At 41.3% G+C, this 19,932-nt stretch overlaps 1 protein-coding gene across 2 annotated transcripts in view; it reads right to left on the minus strand.

Moving 5' to 3' along the window:
- Positions 1-19,932, minus strand: part of LOC138755588 (neural-cadherin) — a 283,392-nt gene that overhangs the window by 101,139 nt on the left and 162,321 nt on the right. For both annotated transcript variants that reach the window (XM_069921840.1, XM_069921841.1), the window contains 4 exons: positions 12,693-12,942; positions 11,031-11,173; positions 7,045-7,217; positions 3,431-3,599 (listed from right to left, as the gene is read on the minus strand). In XM_069921840.1, coding sequence (XP_069777941.1) covers positions 3,431-3,599; positions 7,045-7,217; positions 11,031-11,173; positions 12,693-12,942 — 735 coding nt within the window. The remainder of the gene's footprint in view (positions 1-3,430; positions 3,600-7,044; positions 7,218-11,030; positions 11,174-12,692; positions 12,943-19,932) is intronic.

Here is a 19,932-nt window from a genome sequence, read left to right on the forward strand (position 1 = left end):
GGTTACAGTGGTGCAGGAGGCAAATCCACAGACATGCATTGTATTTGAAGGGACTCTCTTTTGCTTTTCTTTCTCCTATTAATGGGAAATGCCAGGCTGGTAGTGGCAAACAAAAGTTAATAAAGTTAGTAAATTTTATACTTTACATATGTGACAATAAAGGAATCATGAACCTGGATCATACATTGCCCCTTTTCCATGAATGCAAGTTCCTTATTTTTAAATACCTCACCAACTCCCTCTCAATACTATCTATGGAATCAGCTTCCATCATACCTTATTTGGTAGTACATTGTACATCCAAGCAGCTCTGTGTGAAAGAAAATGTAATCTCCTCTGAAGAAGTTTTGCCAATGACTCTGGATCAATGGACTAAAGCTGAAACTAAGTTGAAATTATTCTTCTTTGAATAAACACCTAATGTGGGCCACTATAGGAGTCATGCACTTCACAGCTTTATAGGTCCTTTCATATCTTTCCCTCTAGGAAGCTCAACTTATTACATTGTAACCAGAAGGAGAGATCTGATAATGCTGAGAGGAAAGGTAAAGAACAGGGGTGGCCAAACTTGCTTAACATAAGAGTCACATACGATAAACTTCAGATGTTTGAGAGCTGCAATAGGTGAAAAAATATTACCTATATGTTTATACTTGTGTATGCATATTTTGTTAGAAAAATGTTATGTAAATATTAAGAAGAACATGCATGCAATAATATTAATTCATGTCTGTAGTTTTAAAACTGCTAATTTGTATTAGTTTACGATCAAAAAGTACACATACCAAATATTTTGAAAATCCTGACTGATTTTCTGTGGAAAACTCTACCCAAGGAAACCAATAGAAGCTGCCTCATTAAATACATTTAAGACACAGCAAGATAGATTTATACATTGTAGGGGAATTAAGGGTTATGGGGAAAAGGTGGAGCTGGATCCACGGCAAGATCAGCTGTGATCTCAGTGAGCCGGATGGACAATTCCTGCTCTTGTTTCTGGTGTGCTGTCTTTGGGACCGCTGATGCCACTGATCTCTGAGCATCCACAGCTGAGTGCACAACACAGGAAGTAACTTGATGCAATGCTGCCTCCTGTGGCAGGGGGCACACAGCTCCGCTCCTACCATCCCACCCTCTGCTCCCCTCTTCCCATTCGCAAGCAGGATGAGGGAGTGGCTACTGGGAACAGAAGCTGGGGTATGGAGTGTTCTAACCTCTGCGCTGTCTGGTGCTGGCTCTCCATCCAGTGGGGCCAGGGCTTGCCCATGGCCACTGACAGGACCATCACTGCTGCTGCCAGCTCCTGCTCTGACCTGGCTTGGTGCCTGGATGAGTCCTCATTGGGGACCCCCTCCACCCTTTCCTCCCCATCTCCATCATCTTACTTACCCCACCCCGCGCCTGAGTGCCTGGGCAGACACCCCACCTCTGGGAAGGTGGGGGGAGACCATGCCTCATTAGAGCTCTCCTGGCCCAGCCCTGGATTCCCAATCTCTGCAGCTGCTCCCTGCAGAGGACCCTCCTGGTCTGGCTGTAGGGATTCAGATGGTCCCAGGGCAGCTTTGGGAATGTTGGTTATCTCCTCCAGCCAACATATTTCTTTTTTTTAAATTTTTTTTTCACACCATAAATCACATTAGCCATGATATACACTATTTCTTTTTCACACATATACAGTGACTTTTTCTCCCCCCCCTCCCTCCTCCCAAGCCACCCCCCCCACCCCCCCTCTCATCCATTTTAGGTATACAATCTAGGTTGCATTAAGCCAGTCAGACAATGTTGTCATTCAACAAAAATACACCAGAAATTCTACTGAGTCCATTCTTTTCTTTCCTTCTCCTTCCATCAACTTAGGTAATGTTTGTCCCCGGTAGGTTTTCGCTATTGTATTTAATGTAAGGCTCCTATACTTGTTTGAATATTTCAATATTATTTCTTAACCTATATGTTATTTTTTCTAATGGAATACATTTATTCATTTAAATTTAGTAGTTTCTTCCTTTTAATTTGGTTATGTATTCCATTAATATTTAAAGTTATATAGTTCAGCGTAGCCCTTTTATATTTTGTTTATCTTCTCTTTCCGTTTTTCCATCATTACCTTTCCTCCTTTTCCATTTCTGTTTTCTTATTTTCAACTCTTTATAAGACAACATTCCTACAACATCCAACATTTTCCTTATTCTCCTATTTCTATCTTATTTATCCCCAATCTCCCCTTCCCCTCCTGAGTTGTCCTTTATCCCTTGTCGGACAACCACATCTCCCCTCTCCATTTGGATTTGCGAATCCACTCGCAAGCGTCAACTGATTTTGCAGTGACCGCTATTTGCCCCCACCCCGCCCCCCCCAGAAAAGATTTCACTTTTCATATGTCACAAAGGTCACTCTTTTAATTCCCTCCTTATTCTCTCTATTCCATTACCTTCCCTTATTAATTCTTGTCTATACTATCTATATTTTCCTCTAAGTACAGATACATTCACGTATGCACATTGTCTCTATTCACTCTTATACCTCTTTACCCGCATACATATCAATCGTGATCATTTTTACTCTCATTACCCGTCTTCATCCCTCAGTCTATTTTTGTCTTTACCCACATACATATCAATTGTGATCATTTTTACTCTCATTACCCGTCTTCATCCCTCAGTCTATTTTTGTAATTGTTCTGCAAATTTTCGTGCTTCTTCTGGATCCGAGAATAGTCTGTTTTGTTGTCCTGGAATAAATATTTTCAATACCGCTGGATGCTTTAGTATAAATTTATACCCTTTCTTCCATAAAATCGCCTTTGCTGTATTGAACTCTTTTCTCTTCTTTAGGAGTTCAAAACTTATATCTGGATAAATGAAGATTTTTTGCCCTTTATACTCAGCCAACATATTTCTATGAGCCGAACATTACATCTCGAAGAGCTGCACGTGGCCACTCCAGCATAGAACATGCTGCATTATCTCAGCTCGTCTGACTATCACAGCTTCTCTGTCTGATCAAATAATTTAATTATGTTACTAGCCACAAACTACAAAGTAAACAGTTAGTACTCTGAGAGAGATTCCAGATTTATCACCTTATATCTGCCGATTGTGAACTGGAGCACTTGAGTATTAGAACCATATCCTTCCTGATCAGAATAAACAAATGAATGCAAGTTCTGAAATCCAAGAATCACATAAGCCTTTTATTCAGCCAGAATAAAAATGTTATGAATGCATTTTGTGAAATTAGTTAATGATCTTTCCACATGTCTCAGGTTCAGGAGCACCATTTTTTTTTAAAGAAAAGAGGGAACTGTTCAAAAACAAATGAAAATTTGCTTTTAATTCCTTGCAGCAGTAATTGAGTTTAAAAAATCTTTCCCTTTGGATATTAAGTTTCAGTTTATTTTTTTTATTACAAAGTTACTGAACTCTATACCCACCAGTGTCAGGATTAATGCGAAAACCTGGAGTAACTCCATCTCGAATCATAAGCCCGTATTTCACCTGTCCATTCACTCCAAGATCAGCGTCATGGGCCTTGACTTGTAGTACAAATGTTCCTGGAGGCTGGTTTTCCAGTACATAGGCATCATCACTGTATTTTAAACACTGATATGAAAGTCAGAAGAATAGTTTTTAATCATGTGTTTATCAAAGTGTTAATGATCTCCATCGGGCACACAAAACTCAAAACGGTCAACCAGTTTACCTATCTCGGCTGCACCATTTCATCAGATGCAAGGATCGACAACGAGATAGACAACAGACTTGCCAAGGCAAATAGCGCCTTTGGAAGACTACACAAAAGAGTCTGGAAAAACAACCAACTGAAAAACCTCACAAAGATAAGCGTATACAGAGCCGTTGTCATACCCACACTCCTGTTCGGCTCCGAATCATGGGTCCTCTACCGGCACCACCTACGGCTCCTAGAACGCTTCCACCAGCGTTGTCTCCGCTCCATCCTCAACATCCATTGGAGCGCTCACACCCCTAACGTCGAGGTACTCGAGATGGCAGAGGTCGACAGCATCGAGTCCACGCTGCTGAAGATCCAGCTGAGCTGGGTGGGTCACGTCTCCAGAATGGAGGACCATCGCCTTCCCAAGATTGTGTTATATGGCAAGGTCTCCACTGGCCACCGTGACAGAGGTGCACCAAAGAAAAGGTACAAGGACTGCCTAAAGAAATCTCTTGGTGCCTGCCACATTGACCACCGCCAGTGGACTGATATCGCCTCAAACCGTGCATCTTGGCGCCTCACAGTTTGGCGGGCAGCAACCTCCTTTGAAGAAGACTGCAGAGCCCACCTCACTGACAAAAGACAAAGGAGGAAAAACCCAACACCCAACCCCAACCAACCAATTTTCCCCTGCAACCGCTGCAACCGTGTCTGCCTGTCCCGCATCGGAATTGTCAGCCACAAACGAGCCTGCAGCTGACGTGGACATTTACCCCCTCCTTAAATCTTCGTCCGCGAAGCCAAGCCAAAGAAGGAGAATGAAAATACAAAACACAACTGTATCACTTCTGTTTTTCTGACTCCATCTAACCTCCATAGTACAATTAATCAATAAGGAGGATTTCAAGAACTGATTTGCTCAAATCAAATCAATTTAAATTTTTACATTTTGTACATTCCTTTGGAAGATACAGAAAGATTTTTCAAATGGTGTCTTAGTGGCCTTTTAGTGAGTCGGTGGTTCCTCTTTGATCTGCAGTAGCAATGAGCAGCACTTATATAGAGTGTGCAGCATACAGGAGGGAGATTGAAAACTTGGCCAAATGGTGCTTTGACCACAACCTCGCACTTAATCTCAGGAGGATCAATGAGCCGATTGTTGACTTCAGCAAGGGAAAGCCAGAGGTGTTCGATCCAGTGATCATTCGGGGAATCAGAAGTGGAGAGGGGAGCAAATTGAAATTCTTGGGAGTCACTATCTCGGAGGATCTTTCCTGGACCCTTCACACTAATAGTATCAAGAAAAAAGCCTGTCATTGTCTCTATTTCCTCAGGAGTTTGTGGTAGGTCCTTGCAAAACTTGACAAAACTTCTAAAGATATGTAGTGGAAAGTGTGCTGACTGGCTGCATCATAGCCTGGCCTGGGGCTTCCAATACGTCTGAGCAGAAATCCTTGCCAAAGATAGTGGATGCAGTCCAGGACATCATAGGCAAAACACTTCCCACCATCGAGAACTTCTGCAGGGAACACTGCCGGCAGAGAGCAGCATCAATCATCAAGGATGCTCACCACCCAGCATACACTCTGTTCTCGCTGTTACCAACCGGAAGAAGGTACAGGTGCCACAAGACTTGCACCACCAGGTTCCGGAATAGCATCATCATACTTCTCAACAACAAACTCAATCAGGGACTCATTTAAGGCTCTTACTTTTGTATTTTATTAATTTTTCTCTATGTATTGCACAGTTTGTTTACATCACTTGGTTAGTTTACATGTATATGTATCTTCTTGAGTACAGTTTTTTGCACTGTAATTCTGCCTCGACCTCAGGAAAAAGAAACTCAGGGTTGTATATAGTGTCGTGTATGTACTCTGACAATAAAGCTGAATGGTGACTTTGTGGCCCTTTCCCTTGTCAAGGTGCAACCTCCAATATGGGGTCAAGCTGCAACAGAATCCAACTCTCCAAGCTCTAATGATGTGTTTTATTTTACACTCTAATTCATGTCCTTGGCTTATTAAATCGGTTATTTTTATATTATTTTCCTGAGTTCCTGCTGTGATTTGTCATTTTAAAAAAGCTGCACATGTTGGAAATCTAAGTTTTCATCCTGTTGTGGCTTATTTTATGTACATATTTAATACTGAACATCACTCTTTAAATTGTAGTTTGTCACAACTTGAGAATCTGTCTCTCCCAGCTTGAATCGTGTTTCATGTTTTATGAACTAACTGATCCTTCTTTGCAGCTCAATTCTTTTTTAAATCTGAAGTTTTCATTCAAAGATAAAATTTTCAATTTAAGCACTGGACTCTTTAATCTCTTTTTAGGAAATAGAGCAATAAGAAAGGTACTAGATGAACAGCATGGACTCATTTCTGTGGTGCATGTCTCTGTGACGCTAGAACTCCATTTGATGCAATTCAGCCCGATGATTACATGCATAAAAGGCCCTTGCCTGTTTGGGACTCATTCTTTGCTCAAAAAGTACATTGAGGGAGCCACAGATTTAAATGGTGCTGGTTCCAGGGTGGTAGCATGGATATGGCCATTTTAGAGGTCATTTTTCCAGCTGGTTCTGATCCCTCTGCAACCTCGTTGTCCACTGCACCCCCAACCTCAATGTCATTTGCAAATCTGCAGATCCAATTGACCACATTATCATCCAGATAGCTGATAACGATGGACAAAAAACAATGAACCCAGCAGTGATCACTAAGGCCCACGACTCGTCACAGGCTTCCAGTAAGAGAACTACCCCTCTCTTGCTTCTCCCGCAAAGCCAATGTCTAATCCAATTTTCTACCTCATGCAGGATGCCAAGCAGCTGAACCTTCTTGACCAACTACCCATGCAGGACCTTGTCAAAGACCTTACTAAAGTCCATGTAGACAACATCCATTGGCCTACCTTCATTAACTGCCTTTGACGTCTCTTCACAAAATTTAATTGAACCTGTAAGCCGTGCCCCACACAAAGCTGTGTTGACTGTTCCTAAATTTGACCATGGATTTCCAAATGTGCGTAAATCTTATTGCTAACAATATCCATTCCAATTGTTTCTCCACCAGTGATGTGAGCCTCACTGGTCTATCATTTCCTGGATCATCCCCATTTCCTTTCATGAAGAAATTTATCCAATCCTCCAGTTCCTCATTGGTGAGGATGCAAAGAACTTCATCAAGAACTCAGTAATCTCCTCACTTGCCTCTTTCAGTGACTTGGGACATATGCCATCAGGCCTTGGAAATGTCCAACTTAATGTTCCCAGAACAAACAAACCAGCTTTCTCCACATTGCTATCCCCGTCCTCCACGTCTCTTCCTATTTCACCATGTATATTTGTAGTATATGGGAAGTTCATACCTCTGTAAACACTGGCTTGTTGTTATTCACATCATTGATCCCCACAATAACTTGAGCAGTGCTGCTGAGGGGCATGGGCCCTCCTGAGAGGTTGTCATCCGTTGCTGTGATATTCAGCACATACTGTGGTCCTTGCAGTTTGGGTGCAGGGCTTCTCCGTAGTTTTATAATACCTGTCATTGTTTGAAATCATCAAAATAATTAGAGATTATCTTGCATGAGCTGGAAACTTAGCAGTCTAACATTTAAAATTTATGCCATCCTGAAACATGTGGCTTTGTTAAAGTATCTCAGTGAGTGAATAATCCCTTGGAAATTGATTGGCAGATAAATTCTCACCCACCACCAGTGAAAATTGTGTCTGAGGTCGTTTTTAATTTAATATTTTAATTTAGACATACAGCATTGTAACAGACCCTTCTGATCCATAATTCTACGCTGCCCTAATACACCCAGGTAACCAATTACTTAACTAATCCCAGATGTCTTTCTAGTTTTGAGGGCCTAGTGTTGAAGCATATCAGCTCCTACCTGAGTGGCAACATGGATCCATTCCAATTTCCCTATCATAGCAACAGGTCTACAGCAGATGCCATCTCACTGGATCTACACAAAACCTTGGAACACCGGGACAGGAAAGATGCATACATCAGGATGCTCTTTATTGACTATAGTTTGGCATTAAACACCATCATTCCCTCAAAACTGATCAGCAAACACCAAGACTTGGGCCTCAATACTCTACTGTGTAATTGGATCCTGGATTTCCTCATCCCCAAACCCCAATCAATGCAGATTGGTAAGAACATCTCCACATCACCATCAGTATTGGAGCACCACAGGCTGCGTACTTAGCCCCCTCTATTTGCTTTACACCTACAACTGCATGGCTCAGTATGACAATTACAAAGTTTACACATTTGTTGATGATGCCACAGTTGTATAAAAAGGGCTGATGTTTCATCATACAGGAGGGAGATTGGAAACTTGGCTGAATAGTGTACTAACAACAACCTCACATCCAATATCCCCAAAACCAAGAAGCTGATTCTAGATTTTAGGAAAGGAAAACCAGAGGTGTATGATCCAGTGATCAACGGGGATAAGAAGAAAAGAGGGTGAGCAAATTTAAATGCCTAGGAGTCACTATCTCGGAGGAGTTTGCCAAAGTTTGGTATAACATCGGAAACCTTGGCTAACTTCTACATATGCAGTGGAAAATGCACTGACTGTCTGCATCACTGCCTGGTATCAATAGCTCTGACCGGAAACATAGTGGATACACATCACAACCCAGTACATCACAGGAAAAATACTCGAGAAAATGCTGTCGGGCAACAGCAGCAATCGTGAAGGATCCACACCACCCAGGACACACTCTGCTCTGTTCTTGCTGTTCCCATCACAAAAGAGATATGGGTACCACACGATTCATTCCATCAGCTTCAGGAACAGTTGCTACCCCTCAACCATCAGACTCATAAACAACAAACTCAATCAGAGAATCATTTCAGGACTCTGACTTGACACATTTTTTATTACTGAATTTTTTTTTTCTATATCTGCACAATCAGTTTATTGACATGTTTTTCTTTGTTTTGCATTTGTTTCTTTTGCATCCATATTTTTTACTTGAGTACAGTTTACACTACCAATAAGTAGAAATTTTGCCTGGCCTGCAGAAAGAAAATCATCTCAGGGATCATGTATATACTCTGACAATAAATTTGAACTTGACTTGAATGCGGGAGGAAACCAGAGCACTCGGAGGAAACCCCACACAGACATGGGGAGGACATACAAACTCCTTACAGAGTGTGTTGGATTCAAGCTTGGGTTGGTAGTGCTGTATTAGCACTGGACTAACCACTACCCTAACCCTGTCATCCTAAAGTTTGATAATGTTGATATTTTAATACGCAATTGAGAGGTTTGATACAGATGAATCAATCCTCATTCCTGAAATTCATCAATCATAATCTTGATATCACAAAGGGTTTACAGTCTACACTGAATATGCTGGACTCTGTAGGTAAGTGGGAGGCGAGTTCTTTAGTATGTGTGATATGTGAACATTGCGATGGCAGCTAGCACCCAAGATTCAAATACTACGATGGAAACTTGGCATCCAATATCCACAAAATTTACCCATTCAATCGTCCTTCAAGAGGTACTGGATTTTTACCAACTCAAGAGTTCATTTTCATGCTCTGCTGAACTTCTGAATCAGTGACCTCTGTGTCACATGATAATTATTCACACCTGCCTCTGGCCTTCTGAACCAGATCCTTAATGATTATCCTCTGACCTACAATACTGATTTTGTCAATGCTTTCTTGATTGTCCCCCACTCTTTGCTTTCTATCATCTTCAGTTTGTCCAAACCCAAATGTGTATGTCTTTTGTTGAACGATGACTCCACTGATTCATCATGAATGCAATGTCTCCAACAGCTGAGATGTAATGTTTTTTTTTTATCTCTCATGCCAATAATAGTGGCTTTGAAACTACAAAATTGTATTAAAAACCCATCTAGTTAATTAAAGCTGAAGGAAATCCCAATTTACTCTTAACAGCTTTTTGCCTATCACTCAGTTCAGAAGTCGAGTTTGTCAATAGATTTATACAGCAGGGAAACAAGCCATTCAACCCAACTTGACCATGCTGACTAAGGTGCCTACCAAAATGAGTTGCATTTGCCTGTGCTTGGCCCATATCCCTCCAAACTCTTTCTGTTCATGTGCCTGTCCAAATGTCTTTTAAACTTGTTTCTGCCTTTATCACTACCCCCTGGCAGTTCATTCCAGACACCTACTCTCCTCAGTCAAAAACTTTCCCTTCAGGCCCCTTTTAAATCTTCCCCCTCTCCCCTTAAACTTGTGGTCCCTAGTTATAGACTCTCCTATCCTAGGGGAAAAGCTGTGACCATCTATCCTTTCAATGCCCCCTCATGATTTTATAAACATCTATTAGATCATTCCTTAATTTCCTCTGCTCTTGGGCCAAAAATCTCAGCTATCCAGGCTCCCTTTATAATGCAAGACTTTAAATTTAAGGGGACATGGAGAGAACATTCCCCCCCCCCCCCCCCACAAAATGCTGCTGACCCCTTCCTCCTTTCTCCTCTTATCATCTCCTGTCCTGCTACACCCACCATTCCCTCTCCCACTATTTTATTCTGACACTCACCGGCATTTTCTCTTTTGGGCTCAAACATCGGTTATGTATCTCTGCCTTTGCTATATAAAGGACACTGTTTGACTTGCTGAGTTTCTCCACTGTGTGTTTTTACTCCAACCACAGTGTCCACAGAATACTGTGTTTTACTTCTGTAACAGCATTGGGCTAACTGATATGCTAACTCTACCATACCTCGAGTCCTGATAACATCTTGTTATTCTTTTCTGCATCCTTCCATCTGAATAATATCCTTCCTATAGGCAATCAGAACTTCACACAGTTCTCCGAGTGTAGCCTCACCAATACCTTATGCAGATGTAACATGGGATCCAAACTCCTGTACTCTATCCCTGGACTGACGAATGCCAACATTCCAGATGCCTTCTTCACCATCCTGTTTACCTGCGACTCCACTTTTAGGGAACTATGTTCTCCTACCCCAAGGTATCTCTGTTCAACACTCCCAGAGCCCTGCCATTTACTATGTATGCCCTGTTCTGGTTTCGCTCCCCAACATGCAAAACTTTGCACTTATCCGCTTTAAATTCCATCTGCCATTCCTTTGTTCACCAACAGTTTAGTGCATCAATATGGCTCTCACGACTGGTATGGATTTGATTCTTGGACAACAAGGGTGACTGTATTGAACTGAATAACCCTCCTCTGTGCTCTTTCATTTGGCATTGACAGGGTGAGTCTGCCACCTGCATTTGTAGGGATAGTTACAGCAGCTGATTTATTGGTTATAATGACACTGTACAACTCATATGTGAACAACTGAGACTTAAAAGTTTGTATGATCTCACCTTTCTGGCTGTCAAGCACAAAATTTTTCTCTTGGTTCCCTCCAGTGATTGTATAGATAACATTGTCACCATCAGGATCCTTTGCATGAACTGTAGCCACTAGGCTATTGGGCCCAGCATCCTCAGAAAGAAATGTCTTATATCTGTTTATGAATGATGAGAAAAATATAATTAGATCTATTAAGGAGCTGAAAGGAAATTTGAAGAGAATTAACTGTATTAAAAAAAAACATAAGGTCGTGTTCCAAAAAATTCAAAGTGAAAAATAAAGCTTACAATAAATAGGTAGAATAGAGAAAATGGTAATAACCTCAAAATGCAAAAAAGCATTTTTAAAGCTGATGAAATGTTCTGTGAATGTAAATAAAAAACAAGTCAACTTGCACAGAAAGTGACATAATCGTCAACAACAAACACTTTTATGAAATTGGTTATGGGACAAATATTGGCCAGTGTGGTTAACTGCTGTATTCCTGATTACCTGGCTCTGCCCCATCCTGTGACTCTACCTGTGGCCCCTCCCTCTTTTGACCTTGTATAAAGCCTCGAACACCTTGACCCTTCCCCAGAAAGCTCGGGTCATGGCATGGGATGAGGTCCCTGTCCATTGTGAATAAAAGCCTGTAAACCAGTGACTCAATCTCAGCCTCTTGAGTTATTTACTGTGCCAACCAGAACATGAGGAAGATTATGGAAGTCCCACAAAATCTTTTATATCAGCAAGAAAATATTATACTACAAGCTCCTCCTGCTGCTTCAAACTGGATCATGCGTTCATGGTTTTTAGATGGGTTACCAAGGTGGGCTACCAGCCTTCTTATTCAGAGAAGGGCAAGCTACCAATTGCATCACAACAAGCTCAGTTCAGAACTTTTGGAGGAATTCCAGGTCCTTTTTATCATTCACCAATAACAATTTTTTTCAAAGCATTAAAATGAGGTCCAAATGGTTTTATATGCAAACATACAATTACAATAAGTGCAACCCAATCTATATGTGTGTCAATAAATTAAAGTAATAGAAAAACATTATGTTCACATTTACAAAAACATAATATTTATGTTTCAAAGACTTTCCGGGTTCTGCACTAATGAATAAAGGGCCCTGTTGAAGAACATCTGTTTCTGATATTTTCAGTTACAAATGGGAAGGAAAAAACTTTTAGAATTATTTAAAGGAAAAGTGCAAACTAACTGCACAAAGCAATCCTCTGTGGGTACTTTTTTTTTCCAAAAAATCAACAAATCTCATGAAATACCATTGGTTTAGACACCGATGCTTTGTGCCATGGAGACTCAGAATCTCTTTAAAGATTCATTTTATGGAAAAGTGGTGTTCCATCTGAGCATCTTTTCAGGAATGAATGATTTGACTGGTAGCAGAAATTCATCTGGGAAAATTAATATTTGAGCGCCCAGTCAATGCTACATTTTCATGGTTTGCTTCCAGTTTAGACTACAAGCTCTGTGAGGCACTGACTTCCACATTACTTAATACAGCTATTCTAGAATGGACGTATAATTGTTTCTCGCCCAGGAGAAAATAAGTTCCAAAAACTGCTCTTTTATCTAAACATTTTTAAACAGTGAGTAGTAAAAATGGGGTTTCCAACTTTCCTTCAGAAATAGATGATTACTTATCCCTGGATAGAAGTTCACGTACATATTCTGTGAAAACACAGGGCTTTCATCGTTGATGTTGGTGATTCTTATCCTCACAGATGTTGTTCCAGTCCGTGGAGGGTGGCCTTTGTCTACAGCAGCAACAACAAATTCATACATGTGGTTGGGTTGCTCGTAGTCCAGTTGTTGTTTTGTGCTGATGAGTCCCTGAGGGGTAATGGCAAATTCTGCAACCTGGGAGTAGTAAGAAATCTTTGCATTGAGCCCTGTGTCACAATCCTGTGCCAGCACTGGGAGAAAGTTAAAAAAAAAGTTCAGTTATAAGGAAAAGCAACGGTCTCTGAAATGTTTACGGTAGCTTTGAAATAAATATAGCATGTAGAGTCATACAGCACAAGAAAGGCCCTTCAGCCCAACTTGTCCATGCCAACCAAGCTACCCATCTAAGTTAGTCACATTGGCCTGCATTATACCCATATTTCTCGAAACCTTTTTTTAATCCTTGTACCTGTCCAGATGTCTTTTAAGTATTGTGATTGTACCCACCTCTGCCAGTTCCTCTGGCAATGATCCATGTACCCTGCACCAGCCTGTTTAAAAAAAGTAACCATTTGGGTCCTTTTTAAATCTTTCTTTCCTCACCTTAAACCTATGTTGTATACTTACCTACTGTGGGGCGAAAATAACCTCACCTCTGCTCCTGATGATTTTGTCTATCTCTATAAGGTAACCTGTCAGTCTCCTATGCTCCAGGAAAAGATTCTCTTTGTAATCCAACATAGTAACATCCTTGTGAATCATTTTTACACCATTTCCATTTTAATGACTTCTGTCCTACAGCTAAACAACCCCAACTGCCTGCAGTCTTCCAAACATGGTTGTATCAACCTTGCACAGCCGTAACATGACATCCAAAACCCTGTACTCAGTACCCTGACCAATTAACACAAGCAAGCAAATCACTTTCCTCAACACCCTGTCCACCTGGGTCACCTCTTTCATGGAGAAATTTACCTGTACCTCAAGGTCTCTCTGTTCTACAACACTCCTCAGGGCTTTTCCACTTGCTGTGAAAGTTCTACCCTGGATTGACTTGGGAAATGCAACACCTCGTACTATTCCAAATTAAATTCCGTCACCATTCCTTGACCCACTGACTCAATTGATCAAGATTCCAATGCAATCTGACATAAATTTCCTTATTGTCCTTTATACCATGAATTTTAGTGACATCTGCAAATTTACTAACCATGCAACCAATATTCCCATCCTGATCATTGATATAAACTATGACACAACACCTGTGGCCTCCAGACTGAAAAGCAACCCTCTCACCCTCTATCACCTACTATCAAGCTAATATTGTATCCAGTTGGTCAGTTCACCCTAGATCCCATGATCCCATACGATATAGATAAATCATAGAACCATAGAAATATAGAACATTGCAGCACAGAAACAGGCCCCTTCAGCTCTTATAGTCTGCCATTTTCTTTTGCCTAGTCCCACTGACTTGCACCCAGTCCATTGCCCTCTATGCATCTCCCATCCATATACCTGTCCAAATTCTTCTTAAATGTTAAAATTGAGCCTGCAGTCACCACTTCAGTTGGCAGCTCATTCCATACTCCTACTGCTCTGTGTGTGAAGAAGTTCCCCCTAAACCTTTCCCCTTTCACTCTTAACCCATGTCTTCTGGTTTGTATCTCACCTACCCTCAGTGGAAAATGCCTATCCACATTTATTCTGTCTTTCTCCGCTCATAATTTTAAATACCTGTAGCAAATCTCACATCATTTTACATTCCAGGAATGAAGTGCTCAACTGTTTACCCTTTTGGTGTAACTCAGTTCCTGAAGTATGGGCAACAGCCTTATAAATCTTCTCTGCACTTTTTCTATCTTATTGATATCTTTCCAGTAGTTAGGTGACCAAAACTACACACAATAATCCAAATTTGGCCTCATCGATATCTTATACAATTTTACCATAATATTCTAACTTCTATACGAAATATTTTGATTTTTGAAGGCTAATAGGCCAAGAACTCTCTTTACAACCCTCTCCACCCGTGACACCATTTTCAGGGAATTTTGTATCTGTATTCCCAGATCTGTTCTACTGCACTCCTCAGTGCCCTTCCATTTACCATGTATGCCCTTTCTTGGTTTGTCCTTCCAAAATGCAACACCTCACACTTAACTACATTAAAGTCCATCTGCCATTTTTCAGCCCATTTTCCCAGCTGGTCCAGATCCATCTGCAAGCTTTGAAAACCTTCTTCACTGTACGCAACAGCTCCAATCTTAGTGTCATCTGCAAACTTGCTCATTCAATTTACTACATTATCATTTATATAGATGAGACATTAGGATAGACCCAGCACTGATCCCTGAGGCACACCACTAGTCACAGGCCTCCAGTCTGAGAAACAATCATCCATCACTACTTTCTGGCTTCTCCCGTCCAGTCAGTATCAAATCCAATTCACTACTTCACTGTGAATACCCAGCATCTAAACCTTCCTGACCAACCTTGCATGTGGGACCTTGTCAATAGCCTTACTAAAGTCCATGTAGACAACATCTACAACCTTTTTTTTTAGCTTTCCTGCTAATCTCAAAAAATGCTCTATGATTGGTTAGACACAACCTATCAGTTTCTGACCATCCAAATGATTGTATATCCAATCTCTTAGAACATCTTTCAAAAATGTAACTACCATTGATGCCAGGATCACCAGCCTATAATTTCCAGGTTACTTTGGAGCCTTTTTTAAACAATGGAACAACGTGAGCAACCCGTCAATCCTCCAGCATCATACCCATGATAAGGAAATTTTAAATATTTCTGCCCGAGTCTCTGTAATTTATACACTAGCCTCCATCAAGGTTTGAGGGAACATCGTGTTAGTCCCTGGGAATTTGGTGTAAGACAGTAAGCTCTTACTCCTCTTTAATCTGTACAGGTTCCATGACATCAGTCCTTGTTTTCCTTACTTCCCATGACTTTGTGCCCATTAAGTGAGTAGTACTGCTAAAAACAAGAACATTTAACACCTTCCCCATCTCTTTAAAACCATACAAATCCAACCACTCTGATCTTCAATTTTATTCCTTACTATCCTTTTGTTCTTAATATACCTGTAGAAACTTAGAATTTTGATGGTATTTTCCCTGATGAGCTATGCCACTTTTCCCCTTTTCATCCCGCCACCCCCCCCCCCCACCCCTACTCTATCACGTCTAAAGCAATGGAAGCTGGAAATATTGAGCTGCCAGTCCTGCCCTTTCTGCAACCAAGTTTCACTAATGACACAATGTCATATTCTACGTGCCAATCTACGCTCTAAGCTCGTCTTCCTTTCTTATACTTCTGTTTAAAAAGTATTGAAATAGATGCACCTGAGAACATTTCCACCATGTACAACCTGTTGATTTATTTCTAATGGTGCACGCAATTTTCACATCACTTTTTCCCTCCTCCACTCCTCTATCTGCTTTGGCACTCTAGTTCCCATCCCCCACAAATCTACATTAAACTCACCAGATCAACACTAGCAAACCTTCCTGCAAGGATATTCGTCCCCTTTGTTGGAATATAGGGGTTAATTAATCATAGAAAATATGTAGAATATATGCTTATGTACTATTCATTTTGTATACATGAATCCAGTACTATGTAACAATTTAATATTTACCTCATGGTGAAGGGAAAGAGTAATGTAAGTAAGGGGCAGCCACAGTATGTAGCAAAGTTGGCTGATTGCAGTAGGTTTAGAATTGTTTGCGCCCCAAATACAAAAGAGAGGATATGTATGAAACAATTTAGTAGGAATGTTAAGGCAAAAGGAGGTGTTGATGAGCACAGGAGACGATGGCCAGACAAGAACAAAGAGAATCCTGACAGAGACTGTCAGAAACAAAGAGAATGGAAACTAACTCAGTAAGAAGGCTAAGACAGAAGGAGGTGTTGAATTTTCTTTCTTTTCTTTTCTTTGGCTTGGCTTCGCGGACGAAGATTTATGGAGGGGGTAAAAAGTCCACGACAGCTGCAGGCTCGTTTGTGGCTGACAAGTCCGATGCGGGACAGGCAGACACGATTGCAGCGGTTGCAGGGGAAAATTGGTTGGTTGGGGTTGGGTGTTGGGTTTTTCCTCCTTTGCCTTTTGTCAGTGAGGTGGGCTCTGCGGTCTTCTTCAAAGGAGGTTGCATATGGCCAGATGAGAACAAAGAAATATGAATTGATTTCTGATCAAAACAACAGGATATTCTTTGAGGATTAAGATGGGAGCTCTACACCCCAGATATCTGCAGAGCAGGAGATTACTTGTGATAAATCTTATGCAAAAAATCTAGCAAAGAAAGCCAACTTTTGTTCTGTATGATAAGGTTGAGCTATATAAGCTGTAGAGACTGGACAGTAGAAGTCTGTCTTGGGGAATAGCTCACTGTGCAGGTGACCTATGAACTAATGACTGAACCAGAGCTCTGTTAAGCTTTATTCTTGTGCTGTGTAATAAACTGATTGTTGAACCAAATACCTTCTCCTATCACTTCATTCAACGAGCACGCTGGACTCAGACAACACATAGACTAAATTGAGGGTAGGGTAAAGCCAGAGTCCGACACCTTCCAATTCAGATGCTAACTGTTCTTTCGGAACAGGTCCGTCTTTCCCTGGAAGAGAGCCCAATGATGCAGAAATCTGAAACCCTCCCTCCTGCACCATGTCTTTAGCCACATGTTAAGCTGCACGATCCTCCTATTTCTAACCTCACTAGCACATGGCACAAATAGCAATCCTGAGATCACAAACTGGAGGCCCTGTCCTTCAACCTCGTGCCTATCTCCCTGAATTCTCCTTGCAGGACCTCCTCACCCTTCCTACCTACATCATTGGTTCCTATATGAACTACGACATCTGGCTGCACATCCTCCCTCCCGAGAATGCCGTGAACTCGATCTGAGATATCTCGGACTCTGGCACCAGGGAGGCAGAATACCATCTGGGATAGACAAACTCTTCCACAGAACCTCTTATCTGTCCCCCTAACTATGGAATCTCCTATCACTACAACTTGCCTTTTCTCCTCCCTTCCCTTCTTAGCCACAGGACCAGTCCCTATGTCAGAGACCTGATCGCCATAGCTTGTCCCTGATAGGTCATTTCCCTCCCAACAGTATACAAAATGGAATACTTGTTATTGAGGGGAATGGCAACAGGAGTCCCCTGCACTGCCTACCTGTTCTCTTTCTCTCCCCTGACTGTCACCCATCACCCTTTTCCTGTCTCCTAGGTGTATTAGTTTCCCTGCAACTCCTGTCTATCACTCCCTCTGCCTCCCGAATGATCCAAATTCACCCAACTCCAGCTCCAATTTCTTAATTCAGTTTGTCAGGAGCTGCAGCTGGATGCACTTCTTGCAAATGAAGTCATAAGCGATACTGCTGGCTTCCCTGATGACTCACTTTCTGCAAGAGGAGCATTCCCCTGCTTTGGCTACCATTCACCCTGTTTATGACTAGAGTAAAAAAATATGATATCTGAAACCTGCCCTTTCTTGTGCGACCTGCTGAATCCTTGAATAGGGTGGCTCTTTGTTACTTCAACTTCTGCACCTATTCACCAAAGCCCCTTGAGCCAAAGCCTTTCCACTCTGCCTCAGCTCACTCCAACGATGATCACTCCGTCCAAAGCATTTACAAGCACAAAACATCTTGCAAAGAAACCATACATAACAGCAACCATTTTTTACATATTTACAGCATCCTGGAGCATAGCAATGATAAGGTGGAGGCCCGAGGTAGAAGAAAGGGCAAGAATTTGAATAGTGGGCAGGAAGTGAGATGAGTGAGAGGAGAAGACAGGGATTAAAAGGTTTGCAATGAGTATTCTGAGTGGCAAAATAGCAACAACAAGAGGTGTAGGAAGTCTGTTTGAGAAAGTAAGGCTTGATAATCCTTGAAAATCTAATTTATGAGTGGAAAAAATTGAACTCAAAAACAATGAATCTGGCCAGGTGACTGAAGTTTCAGTTGTAAATTTGGATGACAAAATGGCAGATAGAGTTTAATTCCATCAAATGTAAGGTGATGGATTTTGGGAAGCCAAATGCAAGAGGAAAATATACAGTAAATGGCAGCATTTAGGATCTTTGATACACAGATGGCTAATCACAGTGCAAATTCATAGCTCCCGAAAGTGGTAACACAGGTGGATAGAGTGGTAAAGAATTTGACTGTATGCTTGCCTACATCATTTGGGCATTGAGAATAAAAGTTGGTAAGTCATTTTGCAGCTGTGCAAAACTTTAGTTAACCCATGTTTTGGAGCATTTTCTGCAGTTCTGGCCACATTAGAGGAAGGAGGCTTTGGGTTAGGCGCAGAAGAGGCTTACCAGAATGTTACCTGGTTTGGAGTGTTTTAGCTATAAGGAGAGGCTGGACAAACCTGGAATGTTGGTGGCTGAGGGGGCAACCAGATCAAAGTATCTAAAATTCTGAAAATGTCAGAGGTGAGAGTCTTTTTCCCAGGATACAAATGACAAACACTTTAAGGTGACAGAGAAAGTTTAAAGGAGATATAACCATAACCATATAACCATATAACCATTTACGGAGCGGAAACAGGCCATGTTGGCCTTTCGAGTCCGCACCGGTTCACTGATTTTGTGTGCCCTCTTATCTTTAGCTCCTTGAAGAATTTGAATTCTCATCCTTCTTCCTCCAAAGAAGGAAGCACTAGGTCTGCTAATCTTTAGGCTGTTGAGTTTCCTGCAATATAATATTGAGTATGACTCCAGGGTATGAAGGGCAGTACAGCAATAATTCAAAGCTCTGGGTATAGATGTGGCCAACTCGTGTCCTGACAAACCACTTCTCAAATCAATGAGGGACTGCTTAGCCCTTGTATTGATGAGTTGTTTGTGTTTACAGAGTTGTTTCTTCAATGTAACATAATGCACATAAAATAGATTTTAAAATTTTCATGCTGAGGAACCAATGAGGAAACAGGCTATTTTTGATCGAGGACATTCAACGGGAAGGAGTTCATTCATATGTCTGTTCAAATAGGGCCCCTAGGAAAGAATGAGTACAATAAGTTATAATTTTAATTCAAATTTGAAAGTGTTGAAATCAAAACTAATTATTTGAGGCAAGTTTTTTTTTAAACATGCCTGAGATGTGCCACCAGGGAAGGTGGCAGAAGCAGATGAGAAAAAAACATTTGAGGCATTTAGAGAGACAGATAAACAAGCAAGGAATAGAGGTTTGGAC

This window comes from Narcine bancroftii, chromosome 2 (genome assembly GCF_036971445.1).
Source record: "Narcine bancroftii isolate sNarBan1 chromosome 2, sNarBan1.hap1, whole genome shotgun sequence".
NCBI classification, from domain to species: Eukaryota; Metazoa; Chordata; class Chondrichthyes; order Torpediniformes; family Narcinidae; genus Narcine; species Narcine bancroftii.